The sequence below is a fragment of the Corvus hawaiiensis genome, chromosome 3 (genome assembly GCF_020740725.1).
Source record: "Corvus hawaiiensis isolate bCorHaw1 chromosome 3, bCorHaw1.pri.cur, whole genome shotgun sequence".
NCBI classification, from domain to species: domain Eukaryota; kingdom Metazoa; phylum Chordata; class Aves; order Passeriformes; family Corvidae; genus Corvus; species Corvus hawaiiensis.
The window spans coordinates 15,171,977-15,198,874 of record NC_063215.1 but is presented as its reverse complement, the minus strand read 5'-3'; the positions used below and the strand labels follow the sequence as shown (position 1 = coordinate 15,198,874).

General features: G+C 36.9%; 1 protein-coding gene across 1 annotated transcript in view; it reads right to left on the bottom strand.

The window, feature by feature from the left end:
- Nucleotides 1–412: 412 nt before the first annotated feature.
- NOL10 (nucleolar protein 10) overlaps nucleotides 413–26,898 on the bottom strand; it is a 53,860-nt gene continuing 27,374 nt past the window's right edge. Inside the window, exons 14-21 of the mRNA XM_048298906.1 lie at nucleotides 18,064–18,190; nucleotides 17,005–17,084; nucleotides 16,708–16,806; nucleotides 16,023–16,112; nucleotides 14,108–14,281; nucleotides 13,471–13,718; nucleotides 8,182–8,284; nucleotides 413–4,681 (exon numbers count right to left, since the gene is read on the bottom strand). Of these exons, the coding sequence (XP_048154863.1) occupies nucleotides 4,562–4,681; nucleotides 8,182–8,284; nucleotides 13,471–13,718; nucleotides 14,108–14,281; nucleotides 16,023–16,112; nucleotides 16,708–16,806; nucleotides 17,005–17,084; nucleotides 18,064–18,190 (1,041 nt within the window). The 3' untranslated portion in view covers nucleotides 413–4,561. The remainder of the gene's footprint in view (nucleotides 4,682–8,181; nucleotides 8,285–13,470; nucleotides 13,719–14,107; nucleotides 14,282–16,022; nucleotides 16,113–16,707; nucleotides 16,807–17,004; nucleotides 17,085–18,063; nucleotides 18,191–26,898) is intronic.

Genomic DNA, 26,898 nt, shown 5'->3' with positions numbered 1-26,898 from the left:
GGTGGGTTTAGGTCAGATATTAGGAAGAAATTCTTTGCTGTAAGGGTGGTGAGGCACTGGCACAAGTTGCCCAGAGCATATGTGGACTCCCCATCCCTGGCAGTGCTCAAGGCCAGGTTGGATGGGGCTCTGAGCAACGTGGTCTAGTGGAAAGTTCCCTGCCCATGGCAGGGGCTTGGAACTAGATGATCTTTAAGGTCCCTTCCACCCCAAACGAAACTATGATTCTATGACCTAGAGAGCCTTTAAAATGCAGGAATTCCTTTTCTTCCAGTTATGTAAACTACAAGTGGTGCTAAATATGATTATTTTCTGTAGGCTTTACTATAAATTGTTCATTTGGTGACAGGACTATTTCATGTTCAACACAAAGAGTCAGCTGTTGAGTAAAATGGGCTTTGAAATACAAAGATAATGATCAAGAGGTAAAATTTATTAATAGATTTATGTGCTTTCATTCAGTTTAAAATCCCCATACTTCTCAAGATCAGACAAAATATATTAGCTATGGAAACATGCCAAAAGAAGTATATTATCTTTAAGAAAGAGATAAAAAGATAAAACTAGTGAGTGATTCAGTGGAAGGATGAGACAAAGGGGAAAAATTACTCCAGTCAATTAATGATACATGCTTCCTCCTTATGCCCTACAACATCCATAGAGTAATCAGGCTGGAGAGGTCCTCTAAAGTTCATTAAACCATTCTTCTTCCTCAGGGAAGGCTTCACTACACCTGAAGATACACAGATATCTATACCTGCAGATGTTTAATCCAACAAGTCTTTTCATGGACATTGCACAACCTCCCCAGGCAGGGAGCTGTACTGCTTCACTGTACTCCTGCATCTGAAACATGGTCCTGTCTTCCTGGAATTAAATTATATTCCCCATTTCCACATCTGGAAACATGAAGAACACAAATATAAAAGGCTGCTGCAAAGCAAGATGGAGTAATCTGAAAACTGTTCCATTCCCTCTCACAACTCTTCCTGAAGCTTGACATCTCAAACCTGTTTTAAGCTCCATACATAAACCCCATGAGTATAAAAATGTGCATATACATTTTACACACACTTGCTACATATGCAGGGTAATATTTTGAAATCACATTTCTTTTGTTCAGATATTAAAAACCAGCAGCGTGGGGTACAGTAAATTTTTTCACTGTTTTGTTTAAACTGGTAGGTGCTCCTAATTTCAGACAATTATACCAGCCACAGGAACACAGAATGATTCTTGGCCTGGTAACAGAATTTTGGAAAGAACATGAGACAATTAGTTTTGGTTCAATGCTAGTTGAATGATTAACAGTCTAACCAATATAAATCATATTACTTGTGGAGTAAAAAATACTGAAGTACAGGTGACACATCAGACCCAGGCCACTCCTTTATCTCACCAGCATTTCACTCACATTTAACCACCACCTGTACATTTATTTATAGTGGGTTTTTAAACTGATGCTCACTGTAAGTTCTCAAATGTATGAAACAATCAGGGTTTCCATGAGGCTACAGCAGCTGATCACACTTACCTTAAGAGGATGAACCTTAAATGTCACAAAGGATCCCAGCAGCAGCTCAGCTTCTAGGAATTGCAATTCTGGACGAATACTGATTCCTGCAGCATGGAAAACGAAGTGGCTGCTGACTGAAAAACATTAATGGAACCAGGCTGACACTTAAGAAACGCCTGCTTTGGTTGCATGATGAAGCTAATTCATTTGCAATGATGTTGCATTGATACTCCAGCTTCTACTGAAACTTTCAATCTTCCCCAGATAGCTGCTCAAGAACAACTTCAACCTGCTGTTAATCTACTTAATCAATCTCAACAATCTAAACATGCTTCATGCCAGGTCCCTATGTGGACAGTGATGTGGATTGAGAACTGGCTGAATGGCAGATCCCAGAGGGTCATAACCAGTGTCACAGGGTCTAGTTGGAGGCTTGTCACTAGTGGTGTCCCCCAAGGTTCAGTATTGTTTAACTCACTCATCAATGACCTGGATGAAGGGGCAGAGGTCTCCTCAGCAAGTTCCCTGATGACACAAGGCTGGGAGGAGTGGCGATACCCCAGAGGGCTCTGCAGCCCTTCAGAGGGACCTCAACAGGTTGGAGAGATGGGCAGAGAGGAACAGTTTGAAATTAACAAAGGCAAATGCAGGGTCCTGCACCTGGGGAGGAATAGCCCTGGGCACTGGTACAGGCTGGGGTGACCTGCTGGGAAGCAGCTCTGTGGAGAAGGACCTGGAAGTGCTGGTGAAAAACAAGCTGTCCATGACATGTGTCCTTGTGGCCAATGGTGTCCTGAGGGGCATTAGGAAGAGCATTGCCAGCAGGTTGAAGGAGGTGTTTAAAATGTACCCCAACTATCTTTGAGGTGAAATAAATGGCATGCTAAGGGCAGCATGCATGTGCCTTCTATCTAACAGTACAAACCATATTCATTTTATCATAGAGGCTTCAACCTAAACATGTGATCAATACTATCACAATACTTACATTATGAATGTAAGTGCAAGAAAAGCAAAACACTGACTTAAACCAGTCAGTCAGAAGAATCTCAAAACCAGAAGAAATACTCTCATTTTAAGCTGAAGGTTAACCATTTCATACTCAATTCATTAACACCCTGCAAATCAACCATATTTAGTTTTTTACTGCTCTTGACAGCCCACAAAATCAATGCTGAAATACAGATGCCTTATACCGTAAATGCAGCTCTAGAGCAAACATAATGGGGATTTAGGCCCACCATGAGAAGGAACAAACTCTGCCAAATTCCTGCTCTTACAGCGCCACTTCTGTCCACTCAGTGCCCTGTTTCAACCACAATGGAGGCCAGTTTCCCCTGTTAATCTTTCCAATTTCATACAGCCCTGTGTACGACTTGAGCACACCAGAATCGCACAGAGATAGTTTCTAAGAGATAACATAATGCTCCAGAGGGAAGATGTTGCACTAGTACAAATTTTAACTTGTCACTGCATTTGGATTTCAGAGGCTTGCATGTCAGAAGACAAGACTCCAAAAAGAGGGACATACCCTGAAGCAACCACAACTGCATTCACATTTCTCAGTGCCTAAGGAGAAGTAATAATGGTACTTACAGCATGGGTGAGACTGACATTGGAATACTGAATAGTTCTGTGCTAAATAAAAAGCATGAGAACCTTATGGACAATGCAGTAATTTGACAGTTAGAGGTAAAAAACTAAGTATTGAGAGACTCATCCTTTAGTTGAATGCAAGGGCAGAGGTGATAACTGCAGTGTAAGTTTTTAAAGATAAAAATATCAGGTAAAAATGCCTTTTTAAACTGAAGGCGGCAATATAATTAAAACAAGAATTAAAGCAGGTAAAATTATGTCAGGGAGAAAAAAAATTTAACTATGTTAAATTATTATTTAACAACAACAACAAAAAAATAACAGGCTATGAGGAATGAAGGCTTTTACTGAAGTAACTGCAAAGATTCTATAAATACTGTCCAAAAGACTTGACCAGATTAATACCCCTCTGGTTTATAAAGCAAAACACTTAAGAACCTATGAGTCTCTTAAAAAAGATTTACAGTGACAGAAGGATTCACTGATTCTTGTTGGATCCAAAGTTCAGAGGTTTTTTTGATCTAGCAAAAAGGCAGTCTATAAAAGCTTTTAAAAAGCAATAAAAAGGTTCTTTTAGGATCAAAGATAAAAGTTAATTTATTTGCTGAAGTACTGACCTATTTAGGTTCTAGGTTTTTAAAACTCTTTTTCTGAAGCATAGGAGACTACTGGCATGGCCTTAAAATGCTTGTTATGTGAACATATACCACTTGATCTATGCTGAACCATGGCTGGCTTTCCAAAACAGAAACATCAGGAGCAGGTTTTACATGAGTTAAGGTAGTATTTACAAAATCTAAGTTAATAGGACTTATTAATAGGGGATGCTTCTGAGCTTCCTCTTTGTACCTGGTGTGGCAAGAGAGGTTTCCTTATACAATGACTCAAAGGAACCCAAATCAGGCATTCTCAGTTGCCCTTCTGACAACCATTTGTACCATTTGCTACTAAAGGCAACCCAAGAATATAAAGCCAAAGTCAGTTTTTGAAAAATACAATTGTGTGTCATCCTTCAAGATGAAAAATTTGTTGTGTCCTTGTAAAGATAAGCTTTTAGACAAAATAACTTACCCTTGATCTTCTACCTAAGCAGTCACAAAGATTTCAGAAACAAAAACTCACAGCTCTTCAGTTAAACAAAAGACAGGGAGCCTCGTTGTATACATAAATTCTTATATAGAAAACATCCAGGGTAACACAATAACTGATTGCTGGTGATTTATGAACAAATACAGTTCACACTGGACAATATCCATAGTGTCCTTTGGTCAGTACTCTAACTTTCATAAACTTCTCAATAATTAACACAGCGTTTAGGAAGTTCTGGTTTTTTGTTCACCAATGAATCAAAACACAAATCCATTGGTACTGTGTCCCAATTTGAAAAAGCCCCTTTTTCAAATGAAAAATTAGGTAAAAAGTTTCTTAAAAAAAAAAAAAAACCATAAATCAAGGAAATAGTCGTCCTCTTCCACGTCTGCTCTTGAGTTGACTGGCAGAGCGCCGAAGACTTTTCCTCTCTTGACGATGCAGTTTCTCAGCTTCCTGCTGTTTCCTTTGCTGCTCTGACTGGAATATTAAAACAAAAATAGACTCAGGTTCTTGTAAATTTACACATCACCTCATTGCTCCAATATCAATATATCAAGTCAGAATTCCATTAAGCAAATCTGGAAGTGTTACCATTAGTTGCCCCATGCTATCTTGTGTCAGACTCTACCTGTTAATTCTGGACATCCTTAGGCATTATCATTCCAAGTTTTTCAGAGCAAATGTTTAACATAAAGATATCAAAAAACAGTGAACAATGTATTTCAGATAAAAAACAAAGCTTAAGAATACACTCCAGAATTTATGTTTAAATACCCTTAAGAATTTAGATCCCAATTTGTGGCTACTTAGTATCTACTTTGGTTAACTAGTGTTTTCAAGTTTAACAACAGAATCACAGAATAGAATAAGCTGAGTTGGAAGGGACCCACAAGTATCGAGTCTAAACCCTGGCCCTACAGGAGTCTCCCTGGGCAGAATCACACTATGTGCTCAAGACTACTGTCCAAATGCTTCTTGAAATCTGTCAGGCTTAATATTGCACAATTTAATTTTAAAAAGACAGAACAATTAGTTAAATTTGCTGAAGCATACACATTTCCTAAAATGTGTTCTTAGGAGTTCTTGGAAGTGTTTGATATGCTGTATGCAGTTATAGAAAGACTTTCTACATGAAAGTAATTCTAAATCTCTGCTCCTGTGGCACATGCTCTATTAATGTTTCTTCTCTTAATCAAAAACATGCTGGAAGGGTTTAATTTATGTACCATGTAGATGAAATGGTTCTTACAGCCATAAACTACTATTTTCTTTGGAAGACTAAAGTTTTTCTTTCACCTAGGCAGAAACTGGAACTAGCAGACTTGAACTAGCCAAGCTCAGGCAACTGTCCATGCTAAAAGTACTCCAGCAATTCGAGCAATCTCAAGCAGCCCAGGATAACTGCACTGACAGTGTGACAGAATTACCACTGTAGATGCAGCTGCATCCCCACTGCATCTCATTCTGTAACCAACAGAATTCGTGTCAGCTCATCTCTTCCCCAGTCTCCCATTCACCTACCATTTAAGCTGAACTAGAGATCTGCTTTCATGGACAGCATTTTGGATGAGGTGAGATACAAACCAGTTTACCAAATGTAGCAATCAGCCCATACTGGTATCAAGGCCGAAAAAACTACTGGTCTTCCGACTTTGATGGAATTTATTAATTCCTGTTTTCATTGCAAGTAGAGCAACAAGAAACCCACTATTTGAAAATACAAGTAGTTTCTCTCTGTTTCCAGACCTCTTCTGAAACAATCTTGATGAATCTACTTAAGTTCATGTTGACAGCTACTCATAGTGTACTGAAACTGAATGACCTTGATCTGCATTAGAAATTTTATGGTTTGGGTTTTTTAAATGTCTTCCATACTGTCCTAAAAGTATAAGTACTTTGACATTTTAGAAATCCTGCTATTTTGTTAGATCTATTTGCTATGATAAAGCATATTGAAATTGAAAAATAAGTTGCCACACTGTAGGAACCATATGCAAATCCCCCGAAAACTAAACTGTGAAATATCAATGATAAACAGTTTCATCACTGGATCTGTCAGTGGTAGCTGGGCATCAGGAGGCTGCCAACATACCACACCTGCAGGAGCCAAGTTCAGCCTCGATTCCTCTAACTTAGGAGTTGAAGTGATACCAACCCTAAGGAAGGACAATTCTCTCCCCTGCTAAATCTTTCCACCTACTCCTAAATACACCTGCCCTTTGAGGAAAGGGCATCACAAAGCCTAAGTTGATGTTTCAAGTAACACTAAAACCCCTTTTTTGGCTTGTCAGCTCCAACTCTTCATCCTCTGAAAAGGAGTGCCATGACCGCATAGCATGACTTTCTCCTAGCTCTCCCTTCTCCATTCCTTGGGACTTCAGAAGATATACACAAGAGTCTGCTTATTTGAGAGAAGACTTGTAAGTCTTACTTTGTTGTTCTGCTGATAGGAGAAAATATCTCCACTGTAGATGCATTATTTTTCTTTAAATTAGATTTTAAAAAATCTTTTTAATTCAGATGACTACAGTGTACATATTTTAATAAAGCAATTATCAGTAAATAGTCAGGAAAAGAAAATCCATATATGTTAGAAGCACCATAATTTTAAAAACCCCTCAAAGCTGTATCTTATCTGATGCAATCAAGTAAAATTGGCATTCTGAACCACTGCTGTGTCTGTCTTCTTCCTGCAGGATCTGTCTACCTTGCTCCCAAGTCTTTACAAAACTGTCAGTAAAAAGTGACAGTTCAGTGTGCACCAACTGCACAAAACCTTGTGGCTTTACACTTCTTCAGTTAAAGCTACTGTAAAAAAATCTGTGCTTTGAAGCCCTACAAAGCCCATTTATTAAGCTGTAAGACACCAACGTATCAGTTACAGAGTTGATAAAATCACCAGAAAGGTTACCCTACAGGGCACTGCAGAGGAATTTGTGACTTACTCCACAGTCACATATTAAATTCCAGCAATATAGGAATCAAAACCAGATGAAAAAGGACATCTGCAAACAGATAATAATCAGTAAAGTAAGGTAGAAACAGTCAATAAATCTGACTTTTTTTTTTCCTTCAGGCATATCCAATGTGACAATCAAGTAACTACTTAGCCATTTTTGTGACAGTGTTTTACCAGTGAGAACAGTATTTGACCAGTGGTAAGGAGAAATGTGTTACAGCAAAGATGCTTACCTGAGGAAAACAAATTTTAACCAAAGTAAATTTTGTCAGGTCAAGTATTAATTCATATGGGTCTTCAGCTTTTAAACTGAATCCTCTCCTCAGTTCTAAAGCAATTTTCTGGTTAAAAAAATCCCTAAATGTTCTGCAGCAGTAGCAGATGCACAGAAGCATTTATTTAGCTGTCCCCACATTATAAAGCAATCACCTGTATGCAATCTACAAAATTCTTTAGAATGGAAAATCAAAACCCTTGGAAAGGGTAAATAGACAGCAGTTAACTCCATATGGAATATGACAACCATATATAGGTTGTATAGGACCAGCTCATTCCTGTGACCTGTGTTACATAAGGTCAACAACAAAGGTGGTTTGGAGCTCTGTTTCTATCCTGCTGAGACCTCTCACCATGCCAAACCAAGAGAAAGCCTGTCCCCTGCAGCACCCTCACTTGTGTTTGGACCTGCAGACTGAGATCTGATCAGTGCTGGCACTGAAGTCGGGGAAGGTCACAAGCTTCTGGTGGTACCTCTGCAAATAAACTATTAAAAGATGCAAGCCATTATTTTCCACCAGAATGTAAGATTTTATGAGTGTTGCCTGAGTTATATGGGATAAACACACAGAGCACTACTGGAGGCTTTCATTCTCTTGGCAAGAACCTGAAGAGTTGGCAGCCTATAAAGAAATGAAGAGGGACATTTGCTTGATGGTTTTAAAGTTCCCGTTCTTTCATGCAAAAACTAAAGTTACCTGTGCATTATCTTAAAAATTATATATATGTATATATAGCTCACCTTCTTTAATTTGAATGTTGCCTGTTTGCTGCCTACTGTGGTATCAGACACATTGAGTGTGCCAAGCTTTTCTTCAAGCTTTAAACGATCTTCAAGAGTTTTCCTGCAGAGAAAAACTAACATTAGCCCCTATTTTTGCCATCTTTTTACTGTAATAAAAGTTGATAATGCAGTCAAAACAAACCTCAATTTCTCTGAAACCCTGAAATGTCATAACTAAAAAAATAAACATTCAGGAAACAGAAAGACAAATTCAAATAATTCCCTCCAGATATTGCTTTTAGTAGAAACACTTTTAAAATTTATGTAAAGTTCATTGTTTTTGCTGCTAAAAAGTAACATGACTCTAGTTGAGAAAGAAACCACACCCTTCTATTGCTATAGTTTTCTATGAAATGTCCAATAAAGTTGGGGATATTAAACTGCACAAATAAAAAAAGTAAGGCTAGATATTCAGTTTTTTTGAAATCTTATAATTTCTGAATTGGAAACACTTTTGAAGGAAGGAAGTAAGCTTGACTATACACCAGAATGAATTAATTACCAAATTAATCATTTCACTACTTAATCCAAACACAAATGCCTGTTCGGACACTGTGCCTGCAACAGTCTAAGTAGTTTTCTGAATAAAAGAGCAATATAAACAAGTGAATGTGATAAAGACAGATCCTGGGCCCAGAGAGGAGCTCCACAGAAGCATATGCCTTCAAGCACAGTGCTTATCACTGAGTTTCTGTAAGCAAACTGGTGTAGAGCCTCTCCCTCAGGCTCCAGACTCCAGCTTTTCTGTGGAGAAGGAGGTAGGTGGTGTGGCCAAAACTCATACTGTTTTCAGCTCTCCTCCACCGGAAGTTAATGCCCTGCAAAAGCAAGACATAAGGACACGCCCCAGCTGCTCCAGGTTGTGAGCCGGTGTTTAATATCATGGTTGCTGACTTCAGTTAAGTTGGGCTGTAAACCAGAACAGCTGAGGAGAGGAAAAATGCCTTGTTCCCACATAAGCCTCCAGCTCAGGGGGAAGGCAGGCAGGCAGGGACAGTGCTGGCTTCAGCTAGCCTCCCTAAAGGCACCTGTGAGTCCAAACATGGCTCATCCTTCTCCTATAATGTAGGTCCTACGAGTAAGTGGCACCCTCTGAGGATATGACATGGCTTGTACAATCAAACTCACTCTGCATGTGCTTAGAAAACATTCTCCTAACTGTAAACAAAATTAGTTTCTGCAAATTGAGATGCTATTAGTGCCTCATTAGCTCTCTCTGAAGAGGGCCAAGAGATGTTTTTTGTACTACTTCTGAAGTGGAAATAAATCATCATAAAAATAGAGATGATTGGCAGCCACCAGAGTCAATGGCATTTACTGTGTATGAAGAACTCATGGCTGTGGTGGCCTATGCATGAAGTCTCTGAAGTCCACTGAATTTTGGTTAATGAGCCATTTTATGTAACAAAGACTTTTCAGATTAACAATGAAAAATTACTGTCAAGAACTACTTTATTTCTCATGACTAGGTACTTTGATTGTGTTTTTTTCTGTAGTGTATTTTTATTGAGTACATGTGAAAACTTGTTCCATCTGTGCGAATCGGAAAGACAAGCTAAGCCTTAGAGCTAACTGTGGCAGGAGATCAGTCACCACCATTGTGGTGGGATTTCTACATTCAAGTGAAGTCTCATTTTTCTCCCCTTTGAAAGTGAACTGGAGAAATATGGCTACTACCCAGCAATTATTTAGCATGACTGCCTAGACACTGCTTCAGTCAGGAGAAAAATTAAAATGAGTAGATACTAGCAACATGCTGTGGGGTTGTAATCTTACTGAAAAAATGTAGGTATGGTTCTATTTATCTGAAAACGTGCAGACCTCAAGTGATAGTGAATTGTACATACTGATACACAAACAACAGCTGGGTTTTTTGTTTTGACTGGGTTTTTTTCATGTCTTCCTCAACAAATTAATTCAAGGGATAAATTTACAGCGTTATGAGAAGCAAATTCCCCTGTTCTAATGTAAAAATCAAACAAAAATTACCCTTTTTTTCCCCTCATTATAAGGAGAACAGTTTTTCAGGACTTTTCCTGCTGTGAAACAAGAATACCTCTTTAACAACACCTAGGACTATCAACTATGTTTTGTTGGATTTCTTGGCCACCTCTGGAGACACATACATTGACTGTCATACTTTTCATAAAATATGACTGCTATAGTTTTTAATTCTGACATGCTTTAACTTCAGTAACATACTCTTTAAAGGGACATCAAGTAAATAAAAAGAACTCTTAGCACACAGATAAAAATCCTTTCCTTTTATGGTTCTCTTTCAAGTTACTAGGTAGGAAACCTATGTTGTAGGGAAACAAAGCAAGGATTTGGAGGTTTTTTGTGAAAGTGTAAGAGTACAAAAGGGGAAAATTAAATGTAGATGGATTTGAGACAAGGTGTTTTATAGAACCATGAGTAAATCTTGCAGCTTTCCTGCACAGAGAAATGAGTAGACTGTGGGTCTAGGAAGGAATTTAAGGTACGCACCACTGCTTTAGAAGTTGGGCTTGGAGCCGTGCTGAGTCAGGAACATGTCAAAAGAAACACCCAGTTTTATATAAGTCATAAACTGTTTCCTCAGGTAGAACATTATATGATTAGAGAAAAAAAGAACATCTAGCCATTAAATGCGTAGTGAAGGTATTAAGGTACTTAATTATATTGGTCACAGACCATCATTCCATAACTTGGATATATCAAATCAAAGACAAACATGCCAGCCTCACCAGATTGTACATGCCACTACAGTCTTTCCAGTTTTCAGTATGCTACTTGATTTAATTACTTTTATGCTGACTATTTATCACTGAATAAGGCCAGCACAAAACATGTTTTTCTTCATAAAATTCTAATATGTAAAAATGCTTATGAACCCAACAATTTAGCTCACAACAATTATGATTACAAAATCATATCAGATATGCATTATATGAAACAGACATCAGCTGTTGATTTTCAAATTTCTTCTAAGAATTTGAGGAACACCAAACTCCATACTGAGAACAATGCTTGGATGAGCACAAAGGGGATCAGTGAGTATAGAGCTAATTGCTTAGACGAAGATAAAAAAACCCCCACGTAAGTAAATTCAAAAACAGCAACTCAGAAAACAAAGGAAGTGATGCTACCACATTAATATTTTTGGTCATTCTATTCTGTCCTCCTTTTTTTTTACATTTCTTCTCCTTTTTTTTTTACATTTTATACTATATCCTATCTGTGCACCTACCACAGAGGGTATCCATCAGCAGCGAATCTTAAAGCAGACTCTCCTTTCTTTAAAAGCAGTCTTTTAAAAGTCTTTTCACAGCTTATGTCATCACAGACATTCCTTCATCTACTGGACACATCTGTGATATTTGCTTTTGTTTTTCCTGGGCTGAAGAAATTATTTTGCTCCCTTAAAACCAAAAGAAAAAATTTACTTTATCCTGTGTTACCCTGCATTATTTTTTTCTAAATGTTTCTTCTCTTCCTTACACCTGTCTTGGCTTATTTACTTGAATTTCCACACTCTTGTTCACATTTAAGCCTTCAATGTTTTGAATAAAATGAAATCTTTACACTTCAAACTGAGTGTCCTTGAGAATTTGCTTTAGAGCTTTAGCAGCTGAATTTGTGCAAAGGAGCAGTATATGAGTAGGCTGCAGCCATAGAGCCTTTTAATGACGTATTTCACTCGCACTGAGAATACAGTGTCATTTGACCAGTCTGTCAGGCTCCTTCCAAGTTACAGCTAATATGACCATAAACCAAATTACAATGTAAAAAAAAGTATTTTTAATCTACAATACTTTGTCAGAGTGTCCAGAGTGGATTTTCTCCTGACAAAGAAGAAAAATTGACAAAATTAAAAAGTTGCTTCATCTTCTGGAACAAAGGAAAAAAGAAAAACAATCAGAAGAAAGTTAATGGAAATATCTAAGGAAGTTAACAGTCCAGAATAAGTGGGTGTATTCAATTTAAAAAAAAAAAAGAGAAATCCCTGTGTGAAATTACCTGCTGATAAAAAACAGCTAAGGAAAACATGGGAATCAGTTCTGCAGAACTGCTATAAATCCCAATTTATAAAATACCACTATTTCTACTTAAGAGAAGTCTTACAAGTACAACATGGAAATCACAGACTATCTGACTACCATAGGAACACTATCTTGCTAATACTTAAAAATCCCTTTTACATGATCATTCTAGTTAAAAGGCTGAATTTTTATCAAATGTTTGTGCCTTCAGAAAATTTCAATTATAAAACAACTAGACTGTAGTCATTAGTGACATAAAGAAACAGCTCCATTATATTATTCACTTTCTTTTCTTTGACTGTATAATTTCATTCTAAGTAAAACCAAAATGTTTATTATGAGATCCATCTAGCCCAACAAGCAGTTTCCAACATTAGTCAAAATTCTGCTCTGCACCAACTGTGCTGCAAGAACTTTGAAGCTACTGTCTTGAAAGGTTTAATAAATGTTTGTGCTCCAAACAATAAAAGGCTATTAAATCTCATCTTCTGAAGGGCTCAACTCGCCTCTGAAAAAAACTAAATCAATGAGATTTGCAGGCACTGAGCACCTCAAAGCCAAGTCTTTTACTTTAATGTGCTCTTTCTTTAGTTTGACATGCTTATCCATGTACCTGTTATTTCAGATGATCATCAGTTTAAGGAAATGAAAAAACCAAACCAAACCAACTACACTTAACAAACACCCTCCCAGTGTAGTACTCTGTATTGCAAAAAAAAAAAAAAAAAAGCAGAAATAGTAAATTCTGACATTACAAGGACAGTGTAGGTTTTGAAAATTTTTAGATGTCATAAAAATACCCAGACAAAACAATTTTTCTTTTACTGTCTTGACCCACCTTGATCCTACTCCCAAAACTATTCATGTAGCATTCTACATCCTTTTAGGTGGTCAGATGAAAAACCTCCAGTCTGTTAACCTCATACTGACACTGGTGGAGAAATATAACCAGTCTCACAAGACATGACTGTTATCTGTGACAACAGCACTTTGCCAACACTGAGTAATGGATCCCCCATATCTTACTAATCTCATTTGTGTAGTGCATTTGTTTATCTGTAAACAAAGCTTTCAACGACTATGTCACTTTAAGTTATATCCTTGGATCACCAGATGTGGCTTTACTAGCAAGAGCTTCCGAGCCAAAACATCACTGGACTGCACTGTAGGGAAACACTTGAGAATCATCCACCCCCAGCTGTTAAAATAGGAACATTAGTCTTACTTCATTAATTTTTGTTTTTTGGCAGAGTCTTTGAAGCTTCTGAATTCCTCTCCTTCTTTAATCTCGAAAAACTGAGGTTTCAGTAATGTTTGCTGATCTTCCTTGAGCCTTTCCTGCCGCTTTAGTTTTTCCTCTTGGCGTAAAAGCTTGCGCTGTTTCCTGACCTCTTCAACCCAGCCTTTTTCATCATCTGAGCTCTCAGAACTTTCGGCATCACTTGCTTTTCCTTCTGGTTCTTCCTCCTCTTCCTGCAGACAAAAATAGTATAAAGTAAGAAATCATCAACTAATTTTCTTTTCAAACCCTTCCTGCAATTAAGAGTACGGGACAGCTTTTACACACAGCTGTTTTAGATACAGCTGAAGAGAACTACAATCTTTAAACAAAAGCAGTAACAGCAAATGAAGCTGAAAATATATTTCAAAGTTGTTACCTTTATGTTTTTCAAATCTATATTTGTGCAGAAACAATATAATTCACATCTAAAAACTAGATTAAAATTATAAATTACACTTAATTATTGTAGCTGATAAGACATTCTTGCATTGCTTCCATCTCTCTGGGATGAAAAGTCTGAATGCTTGAAACAGAGGGGAAAAAAAAGCCTATGGAGTCTTCTGAATGGAAAATATTTTACCTGTCCTTGTGCTTCCAGTTCTTCTAAGATCTTTAGCTTCCTCTTTCTTTTCTCACTTATTTTAGAAACAAGTGGGTTAAGTAACCTAAATTCTTCACTCTGCTCATCTACCTGGAAATCTGGATTCTCAAACATGACCTTAAAACGATCATCTTTGAGAAGACTTGGCAGATTCTGGAACAGAAGTAAAGCATGAGCAAGTTAGGCAATTCTGAAACAGACATTAACAAAATAAGTAACACTTTTTTTTAATTAAACAAAATTAATAACCAGCATATGAAATGCCAGTTGCTTTATCCTTCCAGGTCAAATAAAAATCAAGATTTATGTTTACTGTATTTTTACAAAGATTGTTCAAAGCCACCTGTAAGCAAGAGTTTGTTTTTTTTTTAAATGCACAGTATAGACACTTTAAATACACAATTACTAATATTTTCAAATAAATGTTTCTCATGCATTCAGCCAGCTAGTCTGGAGACATGTTGGTATCTACTGACTAATCAGCAGTACCTCCAAGGCAAATATACTGCCTGATGGGGATGATTCTACAACATGTAAAACAAATTATAAGGGTACATGCCTTTATGCAATGCTACTATTATTTTACTGTAAATACTTAAGAGGAAGTGTTTTTATACATATTATAACACTTTTTTTTTTCACTACTTTCACATACAGAATGGAAAAGGCAGTTTTATTCATGTCAAAGTAAAATGAACTCAGTGTAAATTATGCTACTGGTGAATTCAGAACAGTTCAACCTACTAATTCAGCTTAAGAGAAGACCAGTTATTGTAATTTTAAAATCATTACATACATAGCTTTTTATTATAAAGTGCTAATTTTTTAACATGGCTCAATTTATACCAGCTTATCAATCCCACCACAGCATTAGGTTTTCATTGTTACTTAAGAAAAGGAGGGTGGAACTAATGATACAGAAAACAAGAGTAAATTTCAAACACAAAAATGCTGCAAATGAACTTTCAATCACAGCCAAAAATTAAATCCTAAAGCCTAAAATAAATTGCTTGTCATAGGACTGTAATACTGTTTCAGAAAAATAACCTGAACATACATTTTTATATATACTCTGTTTAGTCTACTTAATTACACAGTCTCTATGGGCTCCAAGACAAATCAGTCCCCATCTACTGAACTCTCATTTTCATTGTACCATTTGCTTCAGTCTGCATTTAAGTTTCACCCCCACCACCTATCTTTTTAGTAGTTCATCCTTCCTACTAACCTTAACACACAAGATCTCATTATTGACATATATTGACACATGCAGCTAATGTCTGCTTTTCATGAATGCTATACTCCTGTGAGAATGAGCACCTATGAAGTGCTACCTATAAAAAGCCTCCCCTCCTATTAGATATTAAACATTTACCCATTTCTTCAATTAAAACTTCTCTTAGGAGAGAAATGGATTATTTTTAACATCCAGAAGAACTTCTGTTGTGTAAAAGCAAACCATTTTCACTATTCTATAAAATATATTTAACTGTACATACAAAGAAAGGCAATTGTAACTTAAATTTTACAGATAACTTCTATTCTTTCATGGTCACCACTAAGATAACAAAAAACAAATGCAAACAACAGGTCTTGTTCGAACAGCTGTGGTATTGAGGCTGCATTAACCAGCTTTTAGAGTCCTATAAAACCCATATCACCTTCACAGTATTTCATCATTTTTAGCTTCAAGTTACTATATGGTCTTTTTTGTGCTGCAGCTATAGTCAAATGCATTTTAAAGCCACCTACCAGAATAAGTTATTTATAAGAAACAGAAGCAATGGTTTTTTTGAATCTGTTTGGCTAAATGGCAACAACAAAAAAAATGAATCCTGTAAGCATTGCTAGTTCTGCGCTCCCAGTTAGAGAAGTCACCAAAGCAAGAGCTCACCTTTTGTTTCCGTTTTTTGCTAATCTGTTGCTCTTCCCCTTCTTCTTCAATCAGTTTGAGTGCAAGTTCTTTATTAACTTTTGGAAGTTTCTAAAAAGAGGAAAGCAATTAATCAATAAATTAGACTTTTAGACATGCAACCTACATGCTTTACATTCTTACTATTGCAGAAAAGCTCCTTGACTGGTTCCAAATATCTCTAGGTACTAGGAAAGCAACTGCACTTAGAGAAGATTTAAGAACTTGTGTATTATTTTTAACTTCTAATGCATCAGCTTTAGAACTTTAAAAGCAACTCTTTCTCCTTTTATGTTGAACAAATCCAATCTAGAAAGCTACTAGTTATAAACACAATACAATTTTCATGTATCTCTTTCCAGAGTATCATGTTTCAATGGCTTAAGTAATTTAATGTCAGAAGTAGAAATTGTAAAGTTTTACCAGTGGATTATCTGCTCAAGTGGCAAATGAGATGAGAGCTCTCTTTTAGTTTGGTATCAGCCTTTCAAAATCACATGCAAGGGAATCTTATGTTTCCATTCAAGAAGTTCTATAAATTACTTTGTGTGTCCAATGATAAACAGAATCAAATCCTAAGTCGCTACATCTCTAAGATACACTTAGGAATATATTACTCTTTATGAATAGTTTTCCCCAAAGTATATTATTTGTTTATAGGATTTACCTTCAGTTGAACTCTCTGTGCACGTGTTTCTTCTATCTTCTGTCTTATTTTCTCTCTTCTATATTCCTCATAAGCAAAGGGGTTGGCCATCATTTTTGCCTTTTAACAAGCAGGAGGGAGTAAAAAGAAAATACCATTAATACAGGACACAGTCCATTATCTGGATGGAAAAAAAAAACCCAGAACAAAATTAAAAAAAAAAAAAAAAAAAAAAAAAACCACAAAAAGAGAAAGAAAACCTCAACACATATATTTTATTGCTAAGAATAAAAATTGACAAGATGCAGCCTTATTTACCTTATGATAAAGTCTTATGTCCATGAAGAAGCCATGCATATATGCTCTGAGCAATGATGATCCAATGAGATGAGCAAGGCCTGGGAAAAAAGTTCCAAATTTCAAAGAGCTTTCATATATAAAGAACTTCTATTCCAAGCTAGCCAGTTCACTTCCCTAAGACAAACACGCACTGCCAATGCAAAACATCAATCTAACAGTCACAATCATGACATCAAGACTAAGTAAAACTGGGAATAAAAAATCATTCTGGCCAGCAAAAAATTTTAAGCTTCTTCAGAGCAACCAAATCCACTTTTCTTATAATAATGCATGCTACTGAGCACTTTTAAAAAATGCCTGCATGCACTATACTCTATAGAAGTTCACAAAAAATTCCAGAGGATTTTTTCAAAGTCCATAGGGTGTGTGATAATCCCCTTTTTAGTGTGATATAGAGATGTTTTTAGCTAAAGAGTTTGGGTCAAACCCAACTCTAAACAGTCAGAAGTAAATTAAGTAAACTGGAGCAAAACATTGCAATCAAACCATGTAATGGACAGAAAAAGGACTAGCAAGTCTCAGAAGTAGCTTGCTTGCCTTCTCTGCTATATAATTTTCAGTGTTCCAATTCCTTGAAACTATTAGCCCTAGAATGATTTGCATTTTCTGAAAATTATTACATTCAAGTAGGGTAGCCTTTGGCTGCGAGTTCCAAATTCTATTGGAGCACCTCAAAAATATTTTGAAAACTAAACCAATTTCTCTTCCTCTGCCTTCCATGTAGCATATGAAAGCACACACAACAGATTCTCAGACACATTATATCAGCAAATATCAATCCCCTTCTTGTGATAAAAATCTGAGAAACACAAGTGTCTAGTGTTGACCTGGTAGGGAACCAAAGAACTTAAGAGCCATCAGTCTGGAATATTAATAACCAAGAAGACAAGAGGAAACTACTGTCAGTGAATTTCATAACAGTCCTCATACATCACACTGAAATTAGAAAAACCAGATGTGTAAATGTTCAAAAACTGAACAAAGAAGTCAGCCAAAGAGCATATACAACTGTTTTACCTAAATTTTCAAGGTCTTTTCTGGTAACAAATTTGTAATCGTCATAAACTGTGCTCTCTGGATTCTCTTCCAGTTCTTCAGTCAAGTTGTCCAAGAAGGAACACCATTTTGGGGCAGGTCCTAAAACCTGTGGATATTATGGAAAGTTATAACATTGCATTTTCTTACAGAAAAAGTCTACAGTTAGGCTCTTGGCTACTGTGCTGTAATGGAACAACAAATTAATCCCACTGCAGACCTCAAGAGCAGCACTTAGAGAACAGAATTAAACCTATTGCTTGCATTATCAATAAAGAGTACTGTAGATTATGTAAGTGTTGTTTTAATTTAGGTCATTTGAGACCAGCCAGTCTGGAGGTTTCAAGTTTAACTGTTTCAAGTGGTCCCTGTCTGATTAATTTATTGAAAGCTTAGAGCCAAACATTATAGAAGAAATTACAAACTAATGGCACTAGATAGCAACTAATTTGTAAAGTGCTGCTGGATCTTGGACTCATTAGGTTCACTACGCAATCATGTTAAATCCTACTCTGCCCTATTTATTTTAATTAAAACACCATGGATATATTTCACGTATTTTATTCAAGGATAAACCCAAACTGTATGAGCAGATAATGGGAAATATTAACAATACTTGCATATTTCCATGAAGAGGCAAAGGATTTATTTGCACAATATTAGGTAACACTATCGATGTATTTTTCCATATAAGCTTCCTCCAACTTCCCAAGTTAAAAATCAGCTCCCTTCACTTTTCCCTCCTGCTGTTCTGATTGAAATTCCTCTCCATCTTGACTCATGCAGTCACACTCAGCTGTTCCAGCAGTCTTATTTTAGTAGGTGAGTTAGCTGCATGGAAAAATCTAACACTACATTTCTCTCTCTAGAGCAAATCAGCCAACATTTTAGAATGCTAAGTGACCAGTTAAATCCTATAGTGGGACTTTTAACGAGGTTTCTGATTTGTTTGCTAAAAATTCATGTTAACAACACTGCAGTCAACCATAGGAATGCTTGTGATACAACAACATTTTAAGATCCTATTCAATTATGGAAACAACTACAAGTGATTTATTTATTTAAAATATACATAGTTTGTTTTAACATGACCGTATGATAACAGTATGAGATAATGTCATTCATTTAAGTGTTTCTTCTAATTCAAAAGTCTTCTTTTGAAGACAACTACACACAAAGAAACTGTAAAATTGTGTTCTAGACCATAATATTCTATCTAACATATTTTTGCCTGTAACACTCCAGAGAATATTTTATTCTAGCCCACTATTCTCTCTGTATTAAATATGAATTATCTTCCTAAGATTTCAGCCCTAGCTGAGAACCATTCCATGCCAAAGGAAAAAGTGCACTTTTTTTACCATGCTGTATATTTCATTCCAATTACCAAAAGCTTCCAAGGAAATACCCAAGATGTCACTAACAAGAAACACTTTACCTATGTTTTCCCCATGTCTGCTCCAGGAATAAATGATATATATAACATTCAGATTGATTTCTTGCCAACATTCCAGAAGCTTTTGTCTCCATCCAGATTTTAATTTTTTAATTTACTTCCCCCAAACCCACTTATTAAAATGCCAAGCTTTTATATTAAAAAGGAAGCAGGCTAGATCTACTGAATGTCTGCATGCCACTTGAGGAATCAGTTATCTGTGCCTCATTACCAGACGATCAAAGCATGACTGGTGTGGAAGAACCTTAAGTTTACTATAATTTTGTTTCAGATGAAGCAGTTTGTCCTTCTTATTAAAAAAACCAGCAAGCTACTTACTAACTAAACAAAACTTCTCTTGTAATAAAATTTAAGGACAACGTTCTCTCCTAAGATTATTAGAAATTAGAGAATCCTTGACTCACATCCATTCCCATTAAATAAAAAGTTCCCCTTTTTTTTATCTTGCTGCACATCAGTGAAGACCTCTATCACTTCAATAAAGTTTTTCATCTGCTCAAGCCCTACAAAACACAAAGAAACCAAGCCCCTACAACCACTTAGGGCAACCCCCCAATGGGATCTTGATTGGGATAAACCTTTGAATGAGTAACTAAAGCAAAAGTCTCACAAATAAGGGAAAACTGTTTATCTACTCTTCAGCTGTAGCGCCACTCACAGTTCCAAGTATTCCTATATTCAAAATCTGATACTGAGAGTAAAACCTTTCATGGGTGTAATCTGTGCCATGAAACACATAACATGATTATTCATTATAATCTCTGGAGTGAGTTGGATGATCATATCACAGAAAACGAAGTGGGGGAAATGAGATAATTGATGGAAAAAAGCAGTGGCAGAATACCAGGAAAAAATAGAAAGTCCAGCCATTATTCAAATTTCACATGTAAACTGACAGAAAGGAAAACCCTACAGAAATGTCTGTGTACATTTTATTACCTTATTTCCCCCTCTTCCACCCCACTAAAACCACTTGCCCACCTATTCTAGGGCATCTTAGGAGCTCTGCTTTGTGCATTAATATGAAACATTTTTTAAAGCTTAGGAAGAAATTTAAAAATAGAAAAGGCAAACAATATCAGCCACAATGATAAAAACATAAACAAGAAATGCCCTTCTTTCGCAATAGAAATCCTTCACAGAATTTAACTGCTATTGCATTTTAACTGCAGAATTTAATGCTCCACGGTCAAGCAACAGCCATCCCAGGATGATGCTGAAAGCACTCCAGAATGGCAGGCTCCAAGGTTCCACCATTCCTCTGCCCAGGTACAAAAGCAACAATTGAGAGGGTTGGTCTGCACTGGGCCTCCAGGGACAAGGTGGGAGAAGTGAAACTGGCCTGTCTTCCCCCAGCTCATGTGTTTCCATACAGTGGCCACATTCCAACACAAGTGGGACCCCTTGGAGCTGCTGTCATCCAGCATTGGCACCACCTCAGCCTGGCCTGCAGTCCCTGTTAAAGCCACCATAACAAAACAAAGCACTGGAGTTTGTGTAGGTCAATCAATATACTTGCCAATTTGGATTGGAAAGGTACAAATCTACCACACCTAACGGAGAAAAATGCACTGAAATTCACAGCAAGAATAAGAAAATGTTATGAGGTAGGTAACTGCATGTAACTTAAGTGACAGATACAATTTTTACAATATTTATGACATACCAAATAGATTTCTCCACAAGTTTTAGAAAAGTTGCACTCAGCCAATGGAAAAATCATTATTAAATGAGTGCACATCTAGGCTCAGCTTTTATCCAAATTCTTTTTAGGACAGGAAAACTAGACATGAGCACCAACAGTGATCAAATAAGTATCTTTTGCTTTTTTCATTATTATTCTGCTTTCTGTAGGATAACCACTTCTTGAGACAATTTCTGCCAATTTCTGCTGAAGTTAGTAAGATTGCTTTGAAAATGTTTTTGCCCATGAACAGAGGAGCCTCACCCACCAGCAGGGCCCAGCCAGCAGCAAGTGGGGGGTGCTCTGTGCTCTGCTCCCCTCCCAGTGCCTTCCTCCTTCACCAACTGGAAACAGCACCCATGAGGTGACCAAAGCACAGATGTCCCACAGTGTCCCACCACCACACTGCAAGGCAGAGTGACAGATGGGTCACACCAGTCCCCTCCTCCCCACAGCAAAACTTACCACTACGATACACCAGTAATGCAGACACCTCACCATTGCCTTTTACTTTGTTCTGAGCCACAGGAGGTAAAAAATGTGGACTTAATAATTATTAGTACTGTGCCACCTAATATCAAATTTTTCTTATACACATTAGAATATTTCTTAACTTTACACACAGAAAACACAATGTATGATGAGTGGTCTAGCATGCAACTGAGCAGAGAAAACAAGTCTAAGATCAAACTGTTCTAGAAACAGAAGAGAAAAATGTTCACAGAAAAACGTTTTTTAAATATTATTTTAAAATAACTTCAAACATCACAGTTCTTTGTATTCTATCCTACAAGATGTTTGACTTCATAGTCTTGTAGCATCAGAAGTCTTACATGGTACAGCAATGTTCTTATGGCCATGCCTAATTCCTGAGCATTTCTGTAGAAAATATCATCCTGTCATTGGTCTGTAATTCTCCTAAAATTAATAAACCCTAGGACAGCATAGTTATTATTCCCAGCCCACAACAGATGTTCCTTATCTTCAATTTGGAACACCGGACAGCACTTGTACACTTTTAAACGCCACTCAACAGTTTGACAGCCAGCTCTGCAGAGCCCTTAGAGCCACAGAAAAACTGCCCGAATCCTAACTAGTATTAAACATGTTCAACAACTTAAAAGAAGCCCAGGATGTACAGAAGCTTCCACAGTCAGATGTCAAGAGATTTAAATTAAACTACTTTGAATGCACATCCAGACAAGTATTGTTAAGTATCTGTTAGAAGGTTTCTGAGACCAATTCTACAGAAGTGACTGAACAGTTGCTCCTTTCTTCTCAGAGAATAAAAACAGGTTCCAAAATCTGTTTTTCTGTATGTTAAACAATAACTTCCTGGAAGATGTCATACAAAGCAGTGATAAATTCTTTTAGCAGTAAACAAGATCTCAAAATGTAGTAAGAATCAACCAGCAAAAAACCCCTCAATCTTCACTGATGTATTTTGCAATCAAAAATATGCAAAATGTTCACAGACGGCATTAATCTGGTTTGAAAATCATTCACTAGAGTTTGGAAAGTTTAGACTGTCTGAATTCCCTCTAGAAGACTAACTTAATGTATGTGGACATCATTCAAGCACACAGTTCCAGAGGCTTTGGAAAGCAGAGGTGTTATCTGCTGTGACTGCATGAGACAGCAATACACAGATTCATAGAAACTTCAGTTTCACAAAAATTAACTGTGTAAGGCCATATCATGCCACACCATAGTGATACAGTTAGTAACAAAAGAGCAAGAAAATATATCCTATCACAGTTCTTTTGTATTTTCAAAGTAAAACCTTCTGTCAAAAATCTTCCACTTGTGTGTTGTGGTCCCTTCTATGCATTTTGACTAAGACCATTTACTAAGTAGCAAAACTCTACTAACTTAATCATTCACTGCCATATTATTTGAATAATGGTGATTACAACGAAAATAGCATATTTTTCAGATCTTCATCAGACCTCTATGTACAGTGCATTGTATAAAATTATTAATGAGTTGGTGGAGACATTTTGTACAACTCCAGTATATGTGAATGTGAACTGTAGCAAGGACTGTGAAAGGCAGCAAGGAGGATTTCTGAAACAGTAATGCTTGCACAAGAATAAATACATCACAGAGACACTGTAAACTAGAGCTGACCTAAGCACCAGAGGAGTGTGACTCTTAACAGCCTTTTAAGTGGAGATAGTGGGGAACAACTAACAACTAATTTTCAGATGAAATCTGAAATATTTAAGGAAAAGATTATACAATCTGATTGTTTGTGATAAGATGGGACTTGACTTCACAATCCAAGAAGGCTCCTCCATTCCACCATTCCCATTAAAAAACAAAACCAAAAATGAAACTTAAAGCACTTCAACAGACATTATTTTCTAGACTATTATTTCTTGAAATGAAATATATGTTATGTATCTGATTTGATGACTTCACATACATATTTACCTATAGGAGACAAAAAAAATTCTTTGGAGAAGACAAATAATAACAATAAAATCTTAATTTTGTTTGTTTTTAATGAAACGGCACAAGATAAAGCACCTTAAACCTTTAACAGGATGTATTTGCTGGAGAAAGCAGATGCACATCTATGCATGCATATTCTCAGCTTCTATCACACCATTTAACAGGAGGAAGAGATTACAGAAGGTCTAATGAGGGTGGTAAAAAAAATGGTGATCCCCAGGGTGTGGGCAGTGATTGAAATGTGCAATTGCATTTTAAACATAATTAGCTCCCTAATTGTATAGCCAAGTTTAATTAATGCAATTACATGAAATATTAATTACTATTCATTTTAAGTGTATTGTTTTCAATGTTTTGTTCTCTAATTTTAAGAATTAGACAGATCTCAGTATGGAATAACTTTGAAAAGTTTCCATCTAGATGCACTGAAAAGTCAAGAGAAGAACACCTTGCTGCACCTTGTTAACACTTAACATTAAATCAATTGTAATTGCTAACTCTAAACACCCAGATGGATTATTTCTAGCTTGTAGATATGAAAATCTGCAGCTCTCTGTTCTTGTTACTATGCTTTTGGCCTTCAGTCATAGGCAGCCCAAGAGATCAGCTCGTGTTAGGAAGGAGCCTTGGGATCACGTGATCTTGTTATGTTTCTATCAACTACGTTTCCATACACAGCGTTTCCCTTAGCAACCAATGTGCTCCAAACAATTTGTCATTTTGAATTCTGCCATTCTTCTGTAATCTTCTTTCTTCCTATGAATGCTCTCTGATCAACTCCAAATATGCCCTGTTAATCTCTTGAGCAATTCTATTGATTGGACTGAATACAATTCTTTGATTCTCTAAATTAAATTGGTTTGGGGAATAAACTCCAAACAAATCTCCCATATAGTCTTCAAAATTTCATGCTTTCATTCACTCTACATCATATGGTGTAGATTTGGTGCTTTTAAAGATGTCAAGTAGCTCAGTGGACTACAGACATGACGATGAGAGACTGAATAGCACCTTTCTGGCATACTACTGACAACAGCACTGCAGTTGGTTTTAAGCCCACACACTCATAAATTTCACTGAATTAAACAATGAATTGGCTCTTTCTCTCATCCTAACTCCAGCACATCCAGACATTTTTGGCAGATTCATTAATCAGAGAGGTTGAATAGTTGGTTTTCCTACCTTTCACTATGCTATGGAAGCTGCCAAATCAACTATTTGGAGGTTTTACTCCTTAGAGAACATGTTAAAGGAAAATTGCTTTCAAGATCTTCCCAGTGTTAAACAAAAACTGCTGCAGGAACTTGCACACATCTTCTAGGAATGAGAAACTAAATCTTTCCGCCCTGGTAGTTATCAGATAGTGAGTACTTATTTTTATAATTCTAAGCAGTTCGGCTATGTAATGATGGTTTGTTTTTTTTTTTAAATCTCATATTCTCTGGTCTGACAAGTATTACAGTCAGTTAACCAGTCATGGGTGTGCTCTCACTTGTGAGTGTCCTTAGTGAAGCCTCCATCTTTTGAAGGAGACAATGGTCCAGTTGCTCATAATGTTGGGAAAAGACGCCCTCAAGCAAATAAAGTTACTCCTTAAAATTGTAAATGAAATTCCCAGAATAGCTCTTTTCTTCACACAACAGAACAAGAACGGGACACTTCTCAAGTCATCTGTGACTTACCAGCCACGGCATTAAGAGTAGAGTCTGATGTTTGCACCAACATCCCTATCATGTTCTGACACACATAAAACAAACACTTCATCAGTACTGCTATGGATCTTTTATTTATCAGACTCCCTACATTTTTTAAATGTTGAGACAATGTTGAAGTCAGAAAGATACACTGAAACTTGAAGTACAAGAACATATTACTTTCACATGAAGTCAACTAATCAAATGAAGCTCAAAAGGAAAAAGGAGAGCGGCTTCTCAAAGAGTGTGTTACAACCATGACCTGCTTCAAGCACCTTCCCAAAACTATTAGCTGAAAATAAACCAAAAGTTACCAAAAGTCTGTCCTTATTCTAATACAGCAGCATCTATAGCATATCTGCTGTAAAAACAGAGGCAAGTAGGTAAATTGCCTTAATACTGTGCAGTAAGTTCAGCAGGGACTCACTTCACAGGTTTTATTTACCTATGGCCATCTGCGGATGGTCTTTCTTTATCCATGAAAAAAAAAAAAAGATGCAGATCAGGTATGCCCAGCTGAGCTAATGCCTTGCTGACAGTAAGTCAGGAACCACATTATACTTTGGCCATCCACACCTTCCATTCCCCATCACATCTGACTAAGTGCTCTTAGCAATTCCTTTTCACAGCTTCTGGTACTCATTAGAACCTTCATGAAGTCAATTTACTATTCAGTGACTAAGAGTCACTGAACCAGCACAATCTCCCTCACAAATGACACCACCTTCATAGTTTACATGGTCTAACAAAAACTCCACCCTATCAGGATACATTAGAAAGAATAAATTACTCGCGAAGTTCTTCCCTTGCATTTACAATTGTGACTGCAGGAGAGGCAGACAAGGGAATGGTAGGTGGGAAACTTCATAACTGTCTTGGCCTTCATTTTAAACAAGGAAAGAACTTCTACACAGCTTTTACCTGTTCCAACATGTTCAGAAATCTGTTTCTAAACACATAATGATACTTCTTGCAATACTAAGGGCATAGGTCGTCAATGGTCAAAACTCCCACTACTAACACAGATGACAGTAACACATGCATTGATTTTAGTATGTATGCAATAGCCTCTGATGGCAATCTAAATTAACAAGAAACACCCAATGAATGAAATAGAAACGCAAAGTCCCAGCAGTCCCCTTCTCAGTTTCTCTTGACGGGACAGGAAAATTCCTCAACTGTCACACTGTGCAGGATCTTGCCTCTCGTGCTTTTAAGTGGCTGGGAACAACAGAGTTCTTACAGTACACACCAGATGCCAAGGAATGTTACAGCATAAGTATCTTTACAGTCATTAAAACAAAACATACTGGAGGATCATCTGTATTTTAGGGAAATTCAAGGAATGCTAGAGATGTAAAGGTACTGGCAAATCCAGCTCTTTGTCTACCTTACCTGACTGACAAACTACTGGAAATCTAGAAATGTGTGAGTTTCTAATAACTCCCTACCACTGCAGCTTAATTGCTTTTTGCAAAACTGGGAGGAAGACTTCTCCGTGAGTTTATTCAAGTATTGCCAGACAA